This window comes from Sorex fumeus, unplaced genomic scaffold (genome assembly GCF_029834395.1).
Source record: "Sorex fumeus unplaced genomic scaffold, SorFum_2.1 ptg000013l, whole genome shotgun sequence".
Lineage (NCBI taxonomy): Eukaryota > Metazoa > Chordata > Mammalia > Eulipotyphla > Soricidae > Sorex > Sorex fumeus.
In genome coordinates this window covers 35327281-35349154 of record NW_026606070.1, presented here as the reverse complement: position 1 = coordinate 35349154, position 21874 = coordinate 35327281, and the positions used below count along the sequence as shown (strand labels likewise).

The 21874-nt window shown below is 35.8% G+C and overlaps 1 protein-coding gene across 1 annotated transcript in view; it reads right to left on the bottom strand.

The window, feature by feature from the left end:
* Nucleotides 1-20649, bottom strand: part of LOC130020610 (40S ribosomal protein S3a-like) — a 74475-nt gene extending 53826 nt beyond the window's left edge. Inside the window, exon 1 of the mRNA XM_056111195.1 lies at nucleotides 20619-20649. Coding sequence (XP_055967170.1) covers nucleotides 20619-20649 — 31 coding nt within the window. The remainder of the gene's footprint in view (nucleotides 1-20618) is intronic.
* Between the last annotated feature and the right edge of the window lie 1225 nt (nucleotides 20650-21874).

Below are 21874 nucleotides of genomic sequence, written 5' to 3'. Positions count from 1 at the left end.
CTGAGGAATTTGACTTTACAAGTCACTTCTTAAGGGAGATGAGTGATTAACAGACAGGGGAAGCATAACAAAGGAGAAGTTAAAGATGAATACCAAGGAAGTAAGAGTGCTTTGGAAGCATTATGATAGGTGTTACTCAGCAAACCTAAGCTCCTTGTTGTGGAGGAGAAAGGTCAGAGGAGAAATGGCAAACCAAGTTAAATGTAAAATGTTTAGAACTATAATCCAACACTAAATATGCTTTTTACATTTTTAAGCATAATATGTTTGACATAAAAATTACATAAATACAATCTTTAAATTTCTTCAAGTTAAAACTGTTAGCTTTAATGTGTTTAGCAATATAATGACTCTAATCAAATAACTCATTTAATAAATGCTTTTTGAATACCTATTATTTACAAAAAATTACAATTTTCAAAGAGAGGAATACAGGAAAATAATATTAACATACAGTCCATATTATGAGTTTGTGAGAATGTTTATTTTTCTCATTTGTCATTCATCATGATGAATGACCTGGCACCTGAGTTGTGCAGGAGGAAGAGAGCAACTTGGAATGCCTTCAAGAGCATCAAAGAAATACTAAGAGGATGAAGAACCTCTGGCTCCTGGCACATCTTTTCTATTCCACTGTTCTTCCTGCATTAACATATGCCTCAGAGACCTGGGCCCTAGCAAACAGGATGAGAACGCTATTCGGGTCTCCCAAAGAGGAATCAAAAGAGCTATCCTTGGAGTATCATATTTCACACATTTCACTCAAATGAGAGAAAGAAACCGGAGTTCTGACCTCCGTCAATGGTCAAGAATCAGGGACGCTGTCTCGTTTGTCAAGGCGTGGAAAATCAGATGGGCTGGACATGTAATGAGATTTGGAGACGACCGCTGGACTAGAGCTGTTACTGAGTGGATTCCACAGGATGTCAAAAGACTGCATGGCTGCCCACCTACCAGATGGTCAGACTTCTTCGTCAAGACCCTGAACGATCGGTTTGAGGCTCTTTCTTGTTCCTAGAATGAACAGATGTCATTGGGCTACACTAGCACACGACAGGGACAAATGGAGACGTTAGTGGCGCCCGCTCTAGAAAATTGATGATTAACGGGAAGTCAAGTGACCAAGTGATAATGTATGTGTGTTAAGAATGGAGCCTAGATGAACAGAGAACTCAATGGGTTGATTACATACAAAGTCACTGTCACTGTCACTGTCCTCCCATTGTCCATCGATTTTCTTGAGCCGGCCCAATAATGTCGCCATTGTGAGACTTTGTTGTTACTGTGTTTGGCATATCGAATACATCACAGGGAGCTTGCCAGGCTTTGCCCTGTGGGCGAGATACTCTCGGTAGCTTGCCAGGCTCTCCAAGAGGGGCGGAGGAATCAAACTCGGGTTGGCCATGTTGACTGCATGACATACAAAGTATGTTTTGTATATGAGAGAACTGAATTTGATTCCCAGCACCTAGTGGTCTCCTGAGTACAACAGAACCCAGTGATCATTTAAGAATATGACTACATGCATACTTTTATGAGGATCCCCTGAAGAAAACCAAAGACCAAATATCCATATCTTTATATATATAGATATGTATGTATACATATCTATATAAAGATATATATCTATATATAGACATATGTATATCTCTCTATCTATACATTTTGAGTATCTCACTGATGATCAATGATTCTAAATTACCCCTGGGCTTTAAGTATTTATGACCTTGAATTTTTTCCAAATAACGTCTTTCATTTTTACAATTAAACTTGTTTTCTATGATAACAATCATGTCTGTTTTCTCTGCACAGTTGTCTTAATATCCCATTTAGTGTTATCAAGGTAACTGTATAGCTTAAAGCTTTAAAATGAGCTGCAGGGAGAGAAGCCTTTTTGGGAGGAATGGACCCTAAAGTGTGTCTGGAGACCTGGGTCTACAATGTTAAGAGCTCTACTAATTAATGTTTGAATGATAGTTGAGTATCTGTTCTCTTACCATAAATGTGGAAATTAGCTGACTCAAGCCATGTTCTGTAGCAATGAGCTTAAACTTGTTCTGCTCTTAAAATCTTGAATTCATTCCATATGTATCTTTCTTAATTTAGGCATTGGTATCACTACTGCTATTATCACTATGTGCTAACTTTAACTAATGGTGTTCTAAGGACTTTATAAATAAGACTGTGTTTAATTCTAATGAATCTACATGGCAAATTTTATTATGATTCTAATTTTTCTCCTGAAAAATATTAAGCAGAATGCCTAAGGTCCTGGCTAATAGCCAGAAATAGAGCAAGTATTTATATCCCAGACTCTCTTCAATCTGTTATTAGTCTTTATTCTAACTACCATGTACTATTTTAACTCTTAATTATATGTTATGTCTTTTTACTCTCTACATAAACCTTGCTTTTTATTACTGACTAAAGTAGATCCTCAATTTATAGTCATCACTGAGAATCTACATTCAACTTATTATTTAACATATGCATACTTTATGAATTAATGATAAAGTATTAAAATAAATATATTAATATAGATGTCAAAATTAATGTTATTATATTCTAAAACTTAACATGGGTGTCTAAGTGCTTTATGTGGAAAATATTAACAGTTTTTGCAAAAGATTTTTCTCTGAGAAACCATTTTATTTTTATTTATTTTCCTATTTAAGCATAGAAAAATAAACTGCTCTCATTTAATGCACAGTATTCACATAATATTAAAAAGTCTTTATTATTGGAGACTGCAGAGATAGTACAGCAGGTAGGACATTTTCCTTGTATGCAGTTGACCTGGATTTAATCCCCAGCACTGTAAATGGTCTCCTGAGCCTAGCCAGAAGTGATCCTTGTGTACAGAGCCAGAATTAAGTCCTGAGCACTGCTGAACCCAAAAGCAAAGCAAACAAAAAGAAATTCTTTATTATTTTCTTTTTTCTATAGTTTCTGTATTTATAGAATTTTCTCATTCTAAACCCAGGTGTTTCTTCCAAGTATCTCTTAAACTGATATTTTTAGACAAAGCAGCATAATTTGTACCTTATATTGTACAAAACATATGAAACTGAATTCATTAAAGTTTAACAGACAAATATGCTGAATTTTTTCATGTCTTGGATTGATTATTCAGCTTTGATTTATGGTACTCTTCCCTCTTCAATCCCCTGAATGTTTCTCCAAGTAAAATCCTCAAGCTATAATATTTTCAGTAGAAATTATTTTTTAACATATTACATGATAATTACAGGTTTTAAAACATTTTTATTTTAACATATTTTCTACTATAATAATGTATATTATAATCTTTTAAACTTCTTCTGTGTTATATAAATAACAATTCAATATTTTCTCTCCACTTTACTTAGTCCAGGAAGCCCAAAGGGAGACAGATGGAAAAAAAAATATGGATTTAAGTATCCTAATTTTGCCCTTTTTGTTGTTGCTGTTGGCCATACCTGGAAGTGCTCAGGGGACTATGCCTGGCTTTGTGTTCAGAAGTGACTCCTTCTAATACTTGGAGACCATTTGTGTTGCCAAAGATATGTACCAGGGTCAGCCACACACAAGAGAACTAACTACCTTACCTCACATACTGTGTCTCTAGTCCCAACCCCACTTCTGCCATTTGGAATTGCATTATCTTGAAATTATTAATAAGCACAGTAAATTTTAATAACAACCCTATAAAGATGTAAAATAGTAGCTTCATTTTATAAGTAATTAAATTAAGACAAAATTAAAATAGTTTATGCAAGGTTTCATGTGATTCTTGGGAGGATTAAAAGTTTATAGAAACACAGTTATGAACAAACAAAACATTAAAGCAACATATTTTATTAAGCAGTTGAGAAAATTATTGGACACAAATTTTTATACTTGAATGTTAGATAAAAATAATACAGGTACTTTTGCTGATGGCTGGAGTGATAGCACAGCGGGTAGGGCATTTGCCTTGCAAGCTGCCAACATGGCTGACTCGAGTTCGATTCCTCTGCTCCTCTCAGAGAGCCTGGCAAGCTACCGAGAGTATCTAGCCCGCGCGACAAAGCCTGGCAAGCTACCCGTGACATATTCGATATGCCAAACACAGTAACAATTGTCACAATAGTGACGTTACTCGGCCAGCTTGAGCAAATTGATGCGCAACGGGAGGACAGTGACAGTGATTTTTGCTGATATATATATATATATACATATACATATATATATATATATATATATATATATCTCCACTGCTGGAGCGATAGCACAGCGGTAGGGCGTTTGCCTTGCACGCAGCCAACATGGCCCACCTGAGTTCGATTCCTCCGCCCCTCTTGGAGAGCCTGGCAAGCTACCGAGAGTATATCGCCCGCAGGGCAGAGCCTGGCAAGCTCCCCATGATGTCTTCGATATGCCAAACACAGTAACAACGAAGTCTCTGAAGGAGACGTTACAGGGCCCACTCAAGAAATATATATATATATATGTATATATATATATTTATTATTTTGGGTTAAAGTTTCTAAAAATTGCATAGAAACAAGTTGTCTTGCTTCATATACATAAAAAATCAAGAGCATTTCAAGATTTATGACTTCACTAAGATTTTCAAAAATGAGCAAACATGGCCGACCTGAGTTCAATTCCTCTGCCCCTCTCAGACAGCCTGGCAAGCTACCGGGAGTAGCTCGCCCGCACGGCAGAGCCTGGCACGCTACCTGTGACATATTCCGATATGCCAAACACAGTAACAACAAGTCTCACTATGGAGACGTTACTGGGCCCGCTCGAGCAAATCAATGAACAACAGGAGAACTGTGCTCACCATGCTCACCGAGTTTCAGGTTCAAAGATTAGAACCCAGAATTATTCTATCTATGGATTTTGTCTCATAAACTGAAGTTACTATCAACTTACTATCAACTTGTTAAAAATTCTTGGGAGTAAAGAGGGAGCACTCAGTGGTGCTCAGGACTTACTCCTGGCTCTGGACTCAGTTCTCACTCCTGGCAGTGCTCAAGGTACCATATGTGGTACCTGGATTGAACCCAGGTTGTGCAAGGCAATTATCCTACTTGCTATTACACCAGTTCTGCAATTCATTGACTTACATTTTTATTGACTTTTCATTTTTATTTTTATTGACTTGCATTTATATTTATTGTTTTTTCCATTTATTTAATTTTAATTGAATCACAGTAATATTTATTTACAAAGTTGTTTATGATTTGATTCAATCATATAATGCAATTCATTTCTAAGTTTGAAATACCAACGTCAAAGAGATCTGTCTTGTCTTCTTCTTCTTCATCTTCCTATAAAATAGCGAAGACAAACTTGGTCCCTAGACTAGAAATTTTTGTCAAGAATTAAATAAGTGATTTATATGTCCACTTTGTCCCTTGTAACTGTAATTTATGTTTCATTAAAATAATTTAAGATAGTTATATTATTTGCATTTCTCTGTTAGAAAATGTGGCAGGTCCATCATAAATCTTTTGTATAATCAATCAAATTAATATAAACTATTTTTATTACTTTCCTTCTATAGAGCACTTTGTAGGAAACCTAAATGTCAGAGGATGACTCTCAAGTAGAAGAATCAGACAAAGCAGATAACAACTGATATATCCAGGTAGAAAATTTTTACTAAATATAAGAGAAAAAATTAGGAATAATTTCTCTGGGTTTTGATTTGCTTTCACTGCTTTGTAGGCAAAATAGTAGCTTTTCTAAAACTAAAACAAGTATAAAATGAATCAACCTCCCAGAAATTCTTCTTTGTGAGGAGTAATTATGGATACATAAAAACAAAGTTTACTACTCAACATTTTAATATTATTAAACTTCCAAAAATGGCAAATATCATGGTTAAGGTGACAATTGGTCTTTATGTGTGCCCAACTATTCTTGAATTTCAAAGAATAAATTGCAGTGCTAGGGACAGAACGAAGGACCTTTCACATGCTAGTAAAGTGCTCTACCATTACACTTCATCTTTTCAAATAAAAGCAAGTATAAACTGGATTGGATTTTTTTTCTTTCCATCTTTGTTATTTTCATTCTTTGGTTGAGTGATATTTTTCTATACAATTACCTTCTCAGTGTTCCAAGATAAATATAGTCAGTCTAAATAAAATTGCCACAACTACCATAAGAGTTTGTAAGTCTAAGTGAAATTGAAGTAATACAATTTGACTTTTATTTCACTGAAAAATATATAAAGCAAGTTTCTTAGATGTTGAAGATTTTAAAACTAATTTTATCTAACTCTCATTACATTATTATCTAATGTTTTATCTAGCATAAGAACTTTTGTTTAGTTTTTTAAATGTATGTCGAATAGGTATTTTTAATATGTGTGGGCAAATTTTAATAATCTTGACTGTTTAATTTTTGGGTTTGGAAAAGTAGCTATGTTTGCTTGCCAGATATCTTATATGCTATAAGATATTGAGCAAATTACTAGTCTTTACTTTGCCACAGAATTCTCATTTGTGAAATGAGTGTAATAATAGCCATACAAATGTTGTGGGAATTAGATGAGTTCTTTTTTTTGTTAACTGCTTACTAAGTACCTGCTATGATGAAGGGAGAGTTGATATTTATTGCTTAATTACATAAATTGTTGTTTAAGTAGAAAATGCATTTGTTTCTGATTTGTATTTCTATAGTAGTTTCTTTCTTTCTTTTCTTTTTTTTCAGTATATTTTTTATATCACTTGCTCAGTTTTACTGGCTTGTTGATTTCTATGTCTTATTAGTTTAAAATGTGTATCATTTATTACCATTCTGCACTGAATATTGCACAGAAAGTGGATTCTTTAAAATACAGGGGACTTAAAATACAAGGTTTTACTGAAGATTGACAAGTTAGTGTTCCTAAGTATATTTGAGTGATTAGAAGTTTTGTCAACTTAGAGACTATTGATGTTTTGAGCCAGAAATATCTTGTGGGGAGCTGTCGCAAGCATTCTAGAACTTTGTCAGAATCCTTGACCTATCCCTGCCAGATACCAGTTCAGTGCCATCTTTTCTCACCATTCAGCTATAACAGACAAAAAAAATCTAGCTTGGAGAAGTACATGAGGGAGAGGAAATCCAAGCATTAAGATCCCAGGGCAGGCACATTGAAGGACATTGGAGGGCACTCTTTGTTTTGGTTTCCCATGAAGATCATCTCCCATCCCAGACTTCCCAAGGATCCTGCAAGCACTGGGAAAGGGAAATCCAGCATTAACCCTAAATGGCAAAGGTCATGATGGTAAAGCATCACAGAAACCCACCAAGCTTAGTAAGTGAAGAAGCTAGTCCAGATAACCCAATGAGTAATAATAATCTCTATAACCTCTTTGATAAGGAATTCAGAAAGGGAATTGTTAAGGATACATAAGAAACTCAAAGAAACCATGAAATGTAAAGCCAATAAAATACAGGAGGATGTGAGAGCAGAATTGAGGAAGATGTAAATGAAAATACAAGCAGAAATGACAGACCTGTAAAACATGGTAGGCGAAATGAAAAACTCACTGCAAGGCCTCACTGCTATTACCAGCAGAGTAATAGCTGCTGAGGATAGATTCAGTGAATTTCAAGGTGAGGTACAGAGAACCTACAGACTACAGCAGAGGATGAAAAAGACTCTCAAAATAAACCAACAGATGACAAGAGAAAATTGGGATTATGCCAAGAGGAACAACAGAAGAATCATTGGAGTACCAGAGCGGCAGGAAGAAACCCTGATGAAGAAGCAACCATCAAAGTCATCATTGCTGAGAAGTTCCCGGAGCTGAAGAATGCATGGACCCAAATCCAGGAGGGCTGAGGGTACCAGCTAAAAGAAACACAAATAAGAATACACCAAGACACATCCTAATTGGTATGATAAAAACCATAGACAGAAATAGAATACTGAAAGCAGCAAGATCAAAGAAGGAAATAGCTTATAATGGAACATTCCTAAGATTCAAGCACAAGTCAGATGAAACCCTCTGGGCCCAAATACAGTGGTAGAATATAGTAAACAAACTCAATGAAATGAACACTTCACCAAGAATACATTACCCAGTCAGACTCTCAGAGATTTGAAAGAACAACATACAACTGTACGGATAAAGAACAACTCAGGCACTTCACAGAAAAAAACCCAATGTTACAAGAAGAATTAAATAGGAAACTTTACAATAAGAGAAGTCCCACAAATACACCAAGCTCCTAAATAAAGATGGCACAAATCCCCATCACAATAATCTCTCTCAATGTCAATGGACTAAATGCACCAATCAAGAAACACAGAGTGGCAGGATGAATTAGAAAATTAAATGCAACATTCTGCTTCCTACAAGAAACACACCTGAACAAAGAAAGAAAACACAGGCTCAAAATCAAGGGTTGAAAAAGAGTTCTCCACAGGGGATTGCCCTGCCACAGAGACAGGGGGGATGGGGGGATGGGGGTGGGAGGGATATTATCCTTGGTGGTGGAAAACGGGCACTGGTGGAGGGATGGGTATCTGATCATTGTATAATTGAAACCAAAGCACAAAAAATTGTAAATCTACAACTGTAAAAAAAAATAAAATAAAATAAAGGGAAAAAAAAAAGAAAAAGAGTTCTCCAAGCAAACAACCTCCTTAAAAAACCAGGTGGCCATATTAGTAACAGACCACATAGACTTCAGACTGTGAAGGTTATAAGAGATAGTATAAGTAATTTCTTAATGATCAAGGGATCCATATCATTGGTATCATCACTAGGAAGAACTCATACTACTAAATGTGCATGAACCTAATGAAGGACCAGAAAAATACTTAAAATGACTGCTTATAGACTTAAGAAAGACATTGATAACACAATAGTAGATGGAGATTTTTAACACCCTTCTGTCACCCTGTGATAGATCAACCAGACTAAAGCTCAGCAAGGAGATACTTTATTTGAGGAAAGAAATGGAAGAGAGGGGGTGGAATGTCATATATATATATATATATATATATATATATATATATATATGACATTTTATCCCACAAAAGCTAAATACAGATTCCTCTCCAGTGCACATGTTATAGTCTCCAAGTTAGACCACATGCTGGGCCACAAAACATATATACAAAAAATTAAGAGGATAGAAATTATGTCAACTATTCTTTCAGACCATTATGCACTGAAAATTTTCAATACCTTAAAAGACCTATTACCACAGAGGAAAAGGAAATGGTAATCAGAGTCTTCTGAAAAACAAAAGTCCAGACCCAGATGGATTCACTCGTGAACTCTTTCAAAACTTTAAAGAGGACTCATTGCCAATCCTTTTCAAGCTTTCGAAGGAATTTAAGAAGTAAAGATATTCCCAAATAGTTTTTATGAGGCAAATATCACCCTGATACTCAAAGCATACAGAAATTCTATAAAGAAAAAAATATTCAGAGAAATATCCCTGATGAACACAGATGCAAAGATCCTCAATGAAATACTAGCAAATAGAATCCAGTGACTCATCAAAACGATCATATCCCATGGCCAGGTAGTATTCATCCTGGGGATGCAAGGATGGTTTAACATTCATACGTCAATCAACATAATACATCACATAAACAAAAGAAAGGATAAAAACCATATGATCATATTAATAGACACAGAAAAAGCTTTTGACAAGATCCAGCACACATTCATGTTTAAAATTCAACACACTGGGCTTCAAAGAAACTTTCTTCAATATAGTCAAAACTATTTACCACAAGCCCAGAGCAAGAATTATTCTCAATTGGGAAAAACTAAAAGCCTTTCCTCTAAGATCAGGCACAAGAAAAGTTTGCCCACTCTCCTTTTGCTACTTATATTCAATATAGTACCGGGAGTGCTCACCATAGCATTGCATTGTAGCACTGTAGCACTGTCCTCCTGTTGTTCATCAATTTGCTTGAGCAAGTACCAGTAATGTATTCATTGTGAGAATTGTTGTTACTGTTTTTGGCATAACGAATATGCCATGGGGAGCTTGCCAGGCTCTGCCATGTGGGCTTGCCGGGCTTTCCGAGAGGGACAGAGGAATCAAAGCCGGGTCGGTCTCATGCAAGGCAAATGCCCTACCTGCTGTGCTATCAATAGCAGTTAGGGAAGAAAAAAAGATATGAAAGGAATCCAGATAGGAAAGAAAGAAATCAAGCTATCACTATTTGCAGATAACATGATATTATACTTAGAGAAATCAAAAGTTTCTATCCAAAAGCTTCTAGAAACAATACATTTGTATAGTAAAGTGGCAGGTTACAAAATCAATACCCCAGTCCATGACTCTCCTATATGCACATAATGAACAAGAAGACAGTGATATTAAAAACACAATTCCATTACTGTTTTGCCACAGAAAAATCAAGTACCTTGCAATCACCTTAACTAAGGAAGTAAAGGACCTATACAAAGAAAATTATAAAATGCTGCTTCAAGAAATAAAAGAGGACATGAGGAAATGAAAACACATACCTTGCTCATGGATTGGGAGAATTGACATCATCAAAGTGGCAACACTCCTCAAAGCACTATACAGGTTCAATGCAGTCCTTATAAGGATAACTATAACGTTTTTCAAAGAAATTGGCCAAATACTCCTGAATTTCATATGAAACAATAACCCCCACGAAGAGCTAAAACAATACCTGGGAAAAAGAAGATGGGTAGCATCACCTTCCCCAACTTCAAACTGTGCTACAAAGGCTTATTAATTAAAACAACATGGTATTGGAATAAAGACAGACCTGAAGACCAATGGAATAGCGTTGAATATACTGGCAAAGGCCCTAAAATATGCAATCACCTAATCTTTGATAAGGGAGCAAGATATATAAAGTGAAACAAGGAAACTCCCTTTAACAAGTAGTGCTGGGAAAACTGGACATGTAAAAAAAATGAGCTCTGACCTCTACCTATCATTATGCACAAAAGTCAGATCAAAATGGATTATAAAGACCTTAACGTCGGACTTAAATCCATAAGGTACATGGAAGAAATCATAGGCAAACCCCTCCATGACATTGAAGCTCAAGGTATCTTCAAAGCAGAAATATTGCTTGCCAGGAAGTGGAAGCAAATATTAACAAGTGGGACTACATTGAACTAAGAACTTCTGCATCTCCAAAGAAACAGTGACCAAGATACAAAGACAGCCCTATGGAATTTGAAAAACTATTCACCCAGTACTTCTCTACTAAGGAGTCAATATCAAAGACATACAAGGCACTGGTAGAATTGTACAAGAAAAAAACATCCAACTCTATCGAAAAATGAGGAGAATAAAATGAACAAAATTTTCCTTAAATAAGAAATTCAAAAGGCCAGAAGTCACATGAAAAAACTCTTCATCACTAATCATCAGAGGATATGCAAACCAAAACAACAATGAGATATCATTTCATGCCACAAAGACTGGCACACATACAAATGAACAAGAACAACCAGTGCTGGTGCGAATGCTGGGAAGGTATCCTCATTCATTGCTGGTGGGAATGCTCACTGATATAACTATTTTGGAAACCAATATGGATATTCCTCAAAAAACTAGAAATTGAGCTTCCATATGATTCAGAAATACCTTTTCTGGGAATGTATCCTGGAGGTCCAAAGATACACAAAGATACCATTTGCACTTCATTGCAGCACTATTCACGATAGTCAGAAGCTGGAAACAACCTGAATGCCTGAGAACAGATGTATGGATAAAGAAACTGTGGTTCATCTACACAATGGAATACTACACAGATGTTAGGAAAAATGAGGTAATGAAATTTGTCTATAAATGGATAGATTTGGAGTTTATCATGCTGAGTGAAATGAGTCAGAAGGAGATGAACAAACATAGAATGACTGCATTTATTTGTGGGATATTAAAAAAAAACAGTATGACACTAATTCCCTATGCCAGGGAAAAATGGGCCAGGAGGACAGATCAATGACTGGTCAATGATGTGGTAGATAGATGGTAGTTAAGATAGAGGAGGATCCCTTATGACAATACTAGTTATAAATGATCACTCTGGACAAGAACTAAGCATTGAAAGCAGGTAAAACGATATACATGATAACATTTCAGCATCTGTATTGCAATCCACAAAGCCTACAATGAGAAAGAGAGAGAGAGAGGAAAAGAGTGCGAGAAGAGGCGTGCCTTCTATAGAGGTAGATTGGGGTGGGGGTTGGCCTGAAGGGTTGGGAGAGAAACTGGGGACACTGGTGCTGGGAAATTACAGTGGTGGAGAGATGGGTGTTGGAAAGTTGTATGACTGAAACACAATCTTAAACAATTTTGTTGTGCTCTAAAAATATATCTAGCTTATTTTTGGTAGAGGAAGTATAAAACTTTCTCTGACTGGAAACTGCTATAATAAAATAGATAATTATTCTTTTATTTTAAATCTTTTAAAAACTCCTATGTTTTTGGAAATGTACATTTTTTAGTTTCAATATTAGTGATCTATCTTGTGCTGAGGGTAAACATAAAAGGTTGATTAAAAATGTATGCATTTTCCATTAGAATGTCTTCCAAATGTGGAAGCACTTTGAATTTAGTTGAGTCTTTTATCTGAATTCAACTCCATGTAGTAATTACCTTGTTTATCTGTAACAACTTTATACTCCTGTTGAAAATAAAGCAGATTTCTCTAACTTGAGAAAATTGTAGCATTACATTTTGTTTGTTTGTTTGTTTGTTTGTTTGTTTGTTTTTGAGCCACACCTGGTGATGCTCAGGGGTTACTCCTGGCTTTGCACTCAGGAATTATTTCTGGAAGTGCTCAGGGCATATGGGATGCAGGGGATCCAACCTGAGTCAACCGTGGGCAAGACAAAAGCCTTACCCACTGTAGTATTGCTCGGGCCTCTGCAATTACATATTTTATTAACAAACATTACATTTGGAGATTTCCCAAATGCTAACTTTCACTGTGTGGTGAGCTGTCTTGCGACTTGAGAGTAAGTTGCATTCATTATGCTCTTTTACAACTAACAGTTATTCAAAAACAAGAAAAATCTCCTTTATAATCCAAATGGGCAAAACCATCTGAAAGGTAGGAAGAGAGCAAAATTAGAAGTAGAGCATATTAGACTTTGTTTATAGACTTTTAGCCTCCAGAACTATTTAAAAACAAAATCCTGCTGTTTAGGTGTTCACCAACTCTGTAACATTTTGTTAGGGATAATCTGAGATGTCTATTATAATGGTACTGACTCTTCAGTACAGAATACAGAACAGAGACAATGCTTAATTCAGTTTTAATATCTTTCAATTCTATGATCAACTAAGAGACAACTGCAAGTGTTTAGGAATGCACAATAGTGAATTTGTCCAAAGTGTTGCTGGTTGGGGGCTGGAGCAATAGTACAGCGAGTAGGGCATTTGCCTTGCATGCTGCTGACCTGGGTTCGATTCCTAGCAATTCACAGGGTCCCCTGAGCACCGCCAGGAGTAATTCCTGAGTGAAAAGCCAGGAGTAACCCCTGTGCATTGTCGGGCGTGAACTCCCCCCCAAAAGAAACAACAACAACAACAAAAACAAACCATGTTGCTGGTGGAAAATAACTTATATTCAAGGGGGATTTGATATTAAAGCCAATATACTTCTCAATGCCGTGTGTATGAAACTAAAGAGAAAAAATCAATGATTCCTATTTCAGTGAATGTAAGAGAGTTCAAACCTGAAAATGGGTTTAAGTACTGTAGCACTGTCCTCTCGTTGTTCATCGATTTGTTCTAGCAGGCCCAGTAATGTTTCCATTGTGAGACTTGTTGTTACTGTTTTGGGCATATCGAATATGTCATGGGTAGCTTGCCAGGCTTTGCCGTGCAACCAGGATACTCTCAGTAGCTTATTAGGCTCTCCAAGAGGGGTGGAGGAATAGAACCCGGGTCACTTATGGGCAAGGTAAACGTCCCACCCGCTGTGCTATCGCTCCAGCCCAATGGGTTCAAGATCTATGATAATTTATGTACTTAACCACAAGGCAATTTTTATTTTAAAATCATTTTAAAACCTTACATGACATAATATATTTAGTAAATTTACTATGTAAGTTTATTGAAGAAAAATGGTTGGTTGGATGAATAAATAGTTGTATCATGAACAATATTTATATAGGGGTAAATTTAACTTAGAAATTATCCCAAAACTTTAAGTCTAGTAAGTTAAAAAGACCACTTTAAGAAATAGCATTTGCAGCCTAAAATATAAGTTTTGACTCTGATTGCTTCACATTGATCTTGGTCTGATTCTAAAAACAATTCCAAGGGTAAATTTTCAAAAATCTTTAAAACAATAACACCATCATCGTTAAAAGCAGCTATAATATAGAGGATTAATTTCTGAAGAAAATAGAACTCAATGTTACCTATAAATAATTTAATATTTACTTGCATCTGTACATAAGAATGATCACATTCTATATTGCTTTTATGTTCATGAATCCTCTTTTCTTATAGAAGAATAAAACTTTTTCTTATTTTATTAATACTATAAACATAGCTATTTCTGGACTAGCCTGGTATCTAAACCTATAACAATACCTATACCTTTACACTATATTGATATACATTTACATTATTACACAATTGTCTATACAATTATAGCTATATATAGCTATATAAATAAACCTAGATTTCATTTCATTTGACAATTTTCTGACTCATTAATTTCATTTAGACTCATGAACCTGGAAAGATCTTAAAAGTTATACTGAAACCCTCTAATCCAGTTCATGAAGAAACTTTTTTTCTCCCAAATATTATTGCTTTAAGCCATCATTATATTAAAGAAACATACCCAGTTTCCTTGTCTCCTGGTAGAGTGTTCTCTTCAATCTATCAAAATAAAGTTTAGAATATATTTAGAGGAGGAAAATCACTAATAACTTACTCTGGAAATTTGAGTCATAGCAGTTTCCTCTGTAAATATTTTTTGAAGTACCAGATCAGCACTACAGTGTTCCAAGATTCACAAATGGTCAGAGTTATAGGCCTATCCATTGCTCTAAAGCCAGAAAACTGTTAGCAATTTACAGTAAATTGAGTTATAACAGAATTGCAATAGGTTGAAAGTAAATAAAAGGATTTTTCTTTTGATTGAAAACAAACCACTAAAAATACCAAGAAAAGTATTTAAGCTTCTAGTGATTGATATATTTTTATATCAAAAATATTTTTATATAAAAACATGTTTTGATCAAGTTTTTATATTTATATTATTGAATGGGCTGGAGCAGTAGCACAGCAGATAGGGCCTTTGCCTTGCACGCAGCCACCCGGGGTTAGATTCTGTCCCTCTTGGAGAGCCCGGCAAGCTACCGAGAGTATCTAGCCTGTGTGGCAAAGCCTGGCAAGCTACCAGTGACATATTTGATATTCCAAAAACAGTAATAACGTCTCACAATTTGTTGTGAGACATTACTGGTGCCCACTCGAGCAAATCAATGAACAACGGGAGGACAGTGCAGTGCAGTGCTATATTATTGAATACACAGATTTGCTTAAATGCAATAGAATTTTATAATAAAACTTGTGCTGTTAAATATTCATCATTCAAAGAACATAATTTACATTTCATAAAAAATACTGATGATGCAGATCATTGGAAAGTTTCTGGAACGGTAAACCAAATATTATTATAATGAAATTTCCTTATTAGAAACAAATTATAATTTGTTCACACAATATGTTTTTGGGGGTCTCTTTCACCTTTTATTTTGCATTTATTTATTCATTCCTCTTCCCTTCCTTTTGTTGTTATTGTGAAAGAATGAGAAGGATGGATGGTGTCTGACACACTTTAGTTGTGACTAGTCCTGGATATCACTCACTTTGTTGTGCCACCAGGGGACCCAAACCATACTGCTACTGGGACACGCTCAGCTCATATGGGGTGCTACTAGGACTCAGAATTCATACTCTTTATTTGCCAGTCAGGCATTTTGCCAGTGAGAGATCCTTGAGAAATTAATAGACATAGCTTAATTATAGATAACAAATATTAAATATTCTCTTTGATATTTTACTCCCCAGTAAAATTAACCAAGTAGTTTAGCTTGGGTTTTTATAGCAAGATACCATAAATCAAATGTATTAAATAAAAGAGTTAAACACGCCTCTGTATTCTTCACTGGAGTGAACAGTCTCGTTGGAAAAGTATCAGTAGTAGTGTCTTGTCACTTGTATTATACAGTGATGGAATAAAGTTTAAATCAGAGGACAAGGATAATGAGATTGAGCAATAAAATTTTCAGGAAAGCATACTCTCTAAGGTATCTTGTGAGATCTGATGGGTCCTCTAGGGGCAAAGCCTTATGGAAAAGCTTTGTGTGGTAGTTGAGTGAGTGAGTTCACTTGCTCAGGCTCAGAGAAGGAAGTGTTTTTGGTATATCTGGGGAAATACTAGTAAGTTTTCAATCTGGAATACAGATGGGATGAGAGAAATGGGAACAGGGCCACAGATGGTTGTCTAGGCCCTCTCAGGGCATGCCAAGACCTAGACTTACCTGCTTTAAAAAATATTATTATTTTTTCTTTTAAAAAAACGCATCATCATGAAATACATAGTTACAAAGTTGTTCATGGTTGTGTTTCAGTCATGTAATGTTCCAACAGCCCTACCATCCAACACCAGTTAGATGTTTCCAACATTAAGTTTACTTGCTTTGATAGGCACCAGAAAACCCAAAATAAACAGCAAAGGCAATGAAAATATTGACTTGTGTAAAAATCTGCCACTTGCTAATTTATCTCTTGCTTCAAAAAAAGAGGCTTTATTATGCTTTACCTAAAAAACATGGTACAGATTTTGAACTGTCATTAAGAATGTTTGAAACAAGCGATTGGCAAGTGATCTAAAAGGTAACCTGACTATTAAAGGCAGCCTCGAATCTCATTTGATTTCTTTTTCACTGCAATGTTATTTTTAGAATCAAGAGAGAAAACATAAATTTGAATAAAAAGCTCTACCAAAAACAGAGGCTGGAGCGATAGCACAGCAGATAGGGTGTTTGCCTTGCATCCAGCTGACCAGGGTTCGATTCCTCCGCCCCTTTCAAAGAGCCCAGCAAGCTACCGAGAGTATCTCGCTCCCACGGCAAAGCCTGGCAGCCAACTGTGACGTATTCGGTATGCCAAACACAGTAACAAGAAGTCTCACAATGGAGACATTACTGGGCCCGCTCGAGCAAATTGATGAACAACAGGACAGTGCTACTGAAAAAAAAGTGGAAATGTGGCCTCCTTGTCATAGTCCTCCCCTTTGTGTCCAGGCACTCATGGTTGTGTTTTCTTGGTGTTGAAGAAAGTCAGCTACACCAGGAGAGCAGGAGGAAGGCAGAAATAAAGCACTTGTTTTCTCACACATTTAAGTGATGGTTTAAATCTCAGGCAAACAGCAGACTGAGGCTCCGCTCTAAGGCACCAGCTGTTCTTCTGATTTTGGAAATGATTTAAGGGCTTTGAAATATTCCATTTTATCATGTGTAAAAAGCCAAGTTGACAGTTCTTTTTTAACCCATGACCATTATATTCCTTGAAGACATACCATTTCCGTTTAAAATCAAGACAAGGAAACAGTTTAATAAGTTTAATTCTGGCAGGATAGAAAATTTTGCTTTGTAATGAAAGTAAGTTTTCAAAGATGTTTTATTTTTCTATATTTTTTATTTTAAATATTTAGCTAATTAAGGAAATTTTTTTTCAAAAGTTAAATATTCACCATGTTTTTTTTCTATATTCACCATGTTTTAAGAGAACAGATGATCATTTCAGATGCAGTAGTCTATCTATGAACATTTTCTTCTAGAAGGTTATTAAAGCTTTGAGCCACTAATATTGATACTAGTAGCATGAGTTGAGGTGTGCAGCATTAGGTCACCTTAAATCTCTGCCCGTGGAATAGATAGCCATCAAAACTTATAATGGGATGGCTGTGGATTTGGCAGTCATAAAAGGAAACCCCCAGCCCCATTTCTCTCTCTCTCTCTCTCTCTCTCTCTCTCTCTCTCTTTCTCTCTCTCTCCCTCCATGGGACAGAGACATACAGCAGAGCAGGGACAACACAGGGAAGTCATAAATAGTATAATAAACTCTAACTTTTCATCTACTGAGATTTATATGCAAATCTACTATGCAGTTCTCAAGAATCCACCAGTGCAGGAAAAGAGTTATATCTACCTTAAGTTCTACTGTAAATTGGAATGTGGAAAATATGCAGGACATTTGAAAAATGCAAGTCTAACCTTTTTTTCTTTTTTTTCTGGCAACTTGAAGCAATATAAAAATATATTTACATTTTAAAAAACTCTATTAGGACTGGAGATGTGGTTCAGTGGGAAAATTCATGGCCTGTGTACATGAGGGTATGGATTCAATTTGGTTCCCCAAAAAATAAGAACTGAAATTTGGAAGTGACTCAGTATAATTTGGAATTTGGCTAGTGAAAAGAGCATAAAAGATATGTTTTTAATAGAAAAAGTTAAGGCATTGTTTCTAGGACCTGGAGCGATAGCACAGCGGCTAGGGCGTTTGCCTTACACGCGGCCAACATGGCCGACCCGAGTTCGATTCCTCCGCCCCTCTCTGAGAGCCTGGCAAGCTACCGAGAGTATTCGATATGCCAGACACAGTAACAACAAAGTCTCCAATGGAGACGTTACTGGGCCTGCTCGAGCAAATCGACGATCAACGGGAGGGCCTTTACCTTTAGGGCTGGAGCGATAGCATAGCGGGTAGGGCGTTCGCCTTACACGCGGCCAACATGGCCGACCCAAGTTCGATTCCTCTGCCCCTCTCGGAGAGCCCGGCAAGCTACCGAGAGTATTCGATATGCCAGACACAGTAACAACAAAGTCTCCAATGGAGACGTTACTGGGCCCGCTCGAGCAAATCGACGATCAACGGGAGGGCCTTTACCTTTACCTTTACCTTGCAGAGAAAAGAAAAATAATTGACTTTTTATATTCCAAAAAGAACTTTTAAAAATTAGAACAATGGATATGATTTAATTTTGGAAATTCAAAGTATGGATCCAAGAATTAATTCTAAAAAGTTTTACTTTTAATTTTCCTGAAAAATGGGAAAATAATTTTTATTTTAATGCACAGTAAATTTCTTAAACAGAAAGTTCTTTAAACCAAAAGTGCAGAGAGACAGATGTTGTTTATTTCATCTAAGGCTTTAGGAGAGAGACATCTTGAAGATGGTGTTTAAACAATTATCAGCTAGTCAGTTTGAAATATGTTTACTTCTGCAGTGTTTTTATTCCTACTGCTAAATGTAATGGCAAACATATTGCATACCAATATTATTAAGCAACTACTGTGTAGAGGCATAGTAGTTGGTAATCTGTATGATAATGACATAGTACATTTTTATGAAGTTTTAGGTTTCATTTGGAACAAAAGTATTTAAAGTAAAATTTTCATTACTCTTAATATTTAAATTTAGCTTTCTTATTATCTTATAGTATGCTATATTTAATGCCTTTTAACAGTTGCATTGAATTATAATTAAAGCATCATAAGACATAAAACACAAATTTACCAGATTTTGCTGTTGTATATTCCACAAGTATTTACCAACATTAAGGTTATCAACATATTCTTGATCAACAAATAAATATTTTCTCTCTGTATTCCTACCTCTGCCTAGTCCCTGCACTTCCAATCCAGATAACCACTATATTTTTGATACTATAATTTTAGTAGGTGTTCTTTATTCATAATCATTATTGGGGATACTTTTGAATGTATATGTTTATAGATCATTTACTTTTGTTGTATATTTTTTTCCAGTGTTTAAATGCACCATGATTATTTATACCTTCATTTATAGATGAACACTTATATTTCTACTTTTAATGATGCAAGACATTCACAACCACTATGAACATAGTGTATAACATTTATTTTCACAACTCCTTATATGAATATATGCTTATGTTTTCTTGAATAAATAATAGATTGATATGGAGCATATGCCTATATTTAAAAAATTTAAATTTAATTATGTTTCAACTTTTATTGAAGCTCCATGAGTGATAGTAGAGTTAATGAGTTAGATGTGTACAATGTCTCATCAATGTCCCAAAGTCTTCTTCCATTCACTCTTACTCTCTTAGTAAGCTTGCATTTTTAAGAAGTTGCTATGCCTTTTTCAGAGTTGACTACATTTTCCTGTTTCTACCAGTATATGGCTGGAGCGATAGCACAGCGGGTAGGGCGTTCGCCTTACAAGTGGCCAACATGGCCGACCCGAGTTCGATTCCTCCGCCCCTCTTGGAGAGCCCGGCAAGCTACTGAGAGTATTTGATATGCCAGACACAGTAACAACAAAGTCTCCAATGGAGACGTTACTGGGCCCGCTTGAGCAAATCGACGATCAATGGGAGGGCCTTTACCTTTACCTTACCAGTATATGAGAGTTCTAGTGCTTCACCTTATCACTAGTTCTTGACATTGCCAGTCCTTTGAACTATTTGACACCTGATGGACTTGTGTTATATCTCATTGGATTTGACACAATATTGTCCATGACTAATAATACAGAGGTATTTTACTTTTTGATGCCTTCCAAATGGTGCTCAGAAGTCCTGAGGAACATTACTGTTGATTCTCAGGTACCTGCATCAGCAGTACAAGTCTTTAAGGACATCGTGGTGTTTGGGCATAATGGTACTGAGGTCTATTTGGACCACTCTGATGGTGTTCTGATGCCTGCAGGATCACACCTGCAATTCTTGGGAACTAGATAGCTCCAGATATCAAACCAGGTATCAACTACACGCTCCTCAACCCAGTGCTACAGCACCAGTCCCTGTTCTATATATTTTTCATGAGATTTTTTGACATCCACATCTTCTGTCAACTTTAATTATTCTGTTGTTATAAGAGTGTTTTTTATTTTCTATCATATGTATTGAAAATTATTTACATATTCTGGGTATAATTCTTTGTTAAAATATGTGATTTTCAAATCATTTTCTTGTCTTTGCCCTTTTAATTGTTCTCTTAATGTATTTCAGAGACCAGGAGTTTTAAACTGATGAGCAAGTTAGCATTATTTTTTCTCTGACTCATATTGTGGACCCCAATTCCCACCCAAATAAAAACAGTTTTTGCCTAAAATAATGTGTTGATTTTACTTTTTGTTTTATTCTGTAGGCTTTATAGTTTTTGTTTTCATGATTTGGAGCCACAACAGGTGGTGCTCAGGGCTGACTCCTGGATCTGTGCCAGGAGTTACTTCTGGCAGACTTGAGGAAACATGTGCTGGGAATGAGACCTGGATTGGCCACATGCAAGGCGAGTGTCCTACCCCTTGTACTATCTCCTAAGCCCCTCTAGTTTTATATTTTACATTATGATGTGTTTGAAATAACCTTTCTACATTGTGTAATTATGTTGAATTTCTTCTTTAAAATATATAGGGATGTGGTATTTGTTGAGATGATCATCTTTTCCCCACAAAATTACCTTTGTAATTGTTTCAAAAATCAGTCTACACTGGTTTCTTTGTTCTTTTCTATTGAACTTTCCCCACAAAGTGATACCAATACTACACTGATTAACCTACTATATAGTTTTTAAATATTAGTTAATGCATTAATGCATTTTTATAAAAATTAGCTATGTTTTCATGAGAATTTTATTTCTTAGAGAAATAAAGGCATTTACAGAGATTTCAACATTTACTACCTGCTTCTCACATATGTTGTCCTTCTCATTACTAAATAACACACATTTTCAGACCAATTAGTATCCCACATATTCTCTTAGTTGTAAGCTGTTGATTGATTTCTACTGAGGCATATCTTATTAAGAAAGAGATCTCAGGGCAACAGTACAGTGAGTGTATGTAGCTGACTTGAGTTCAATCT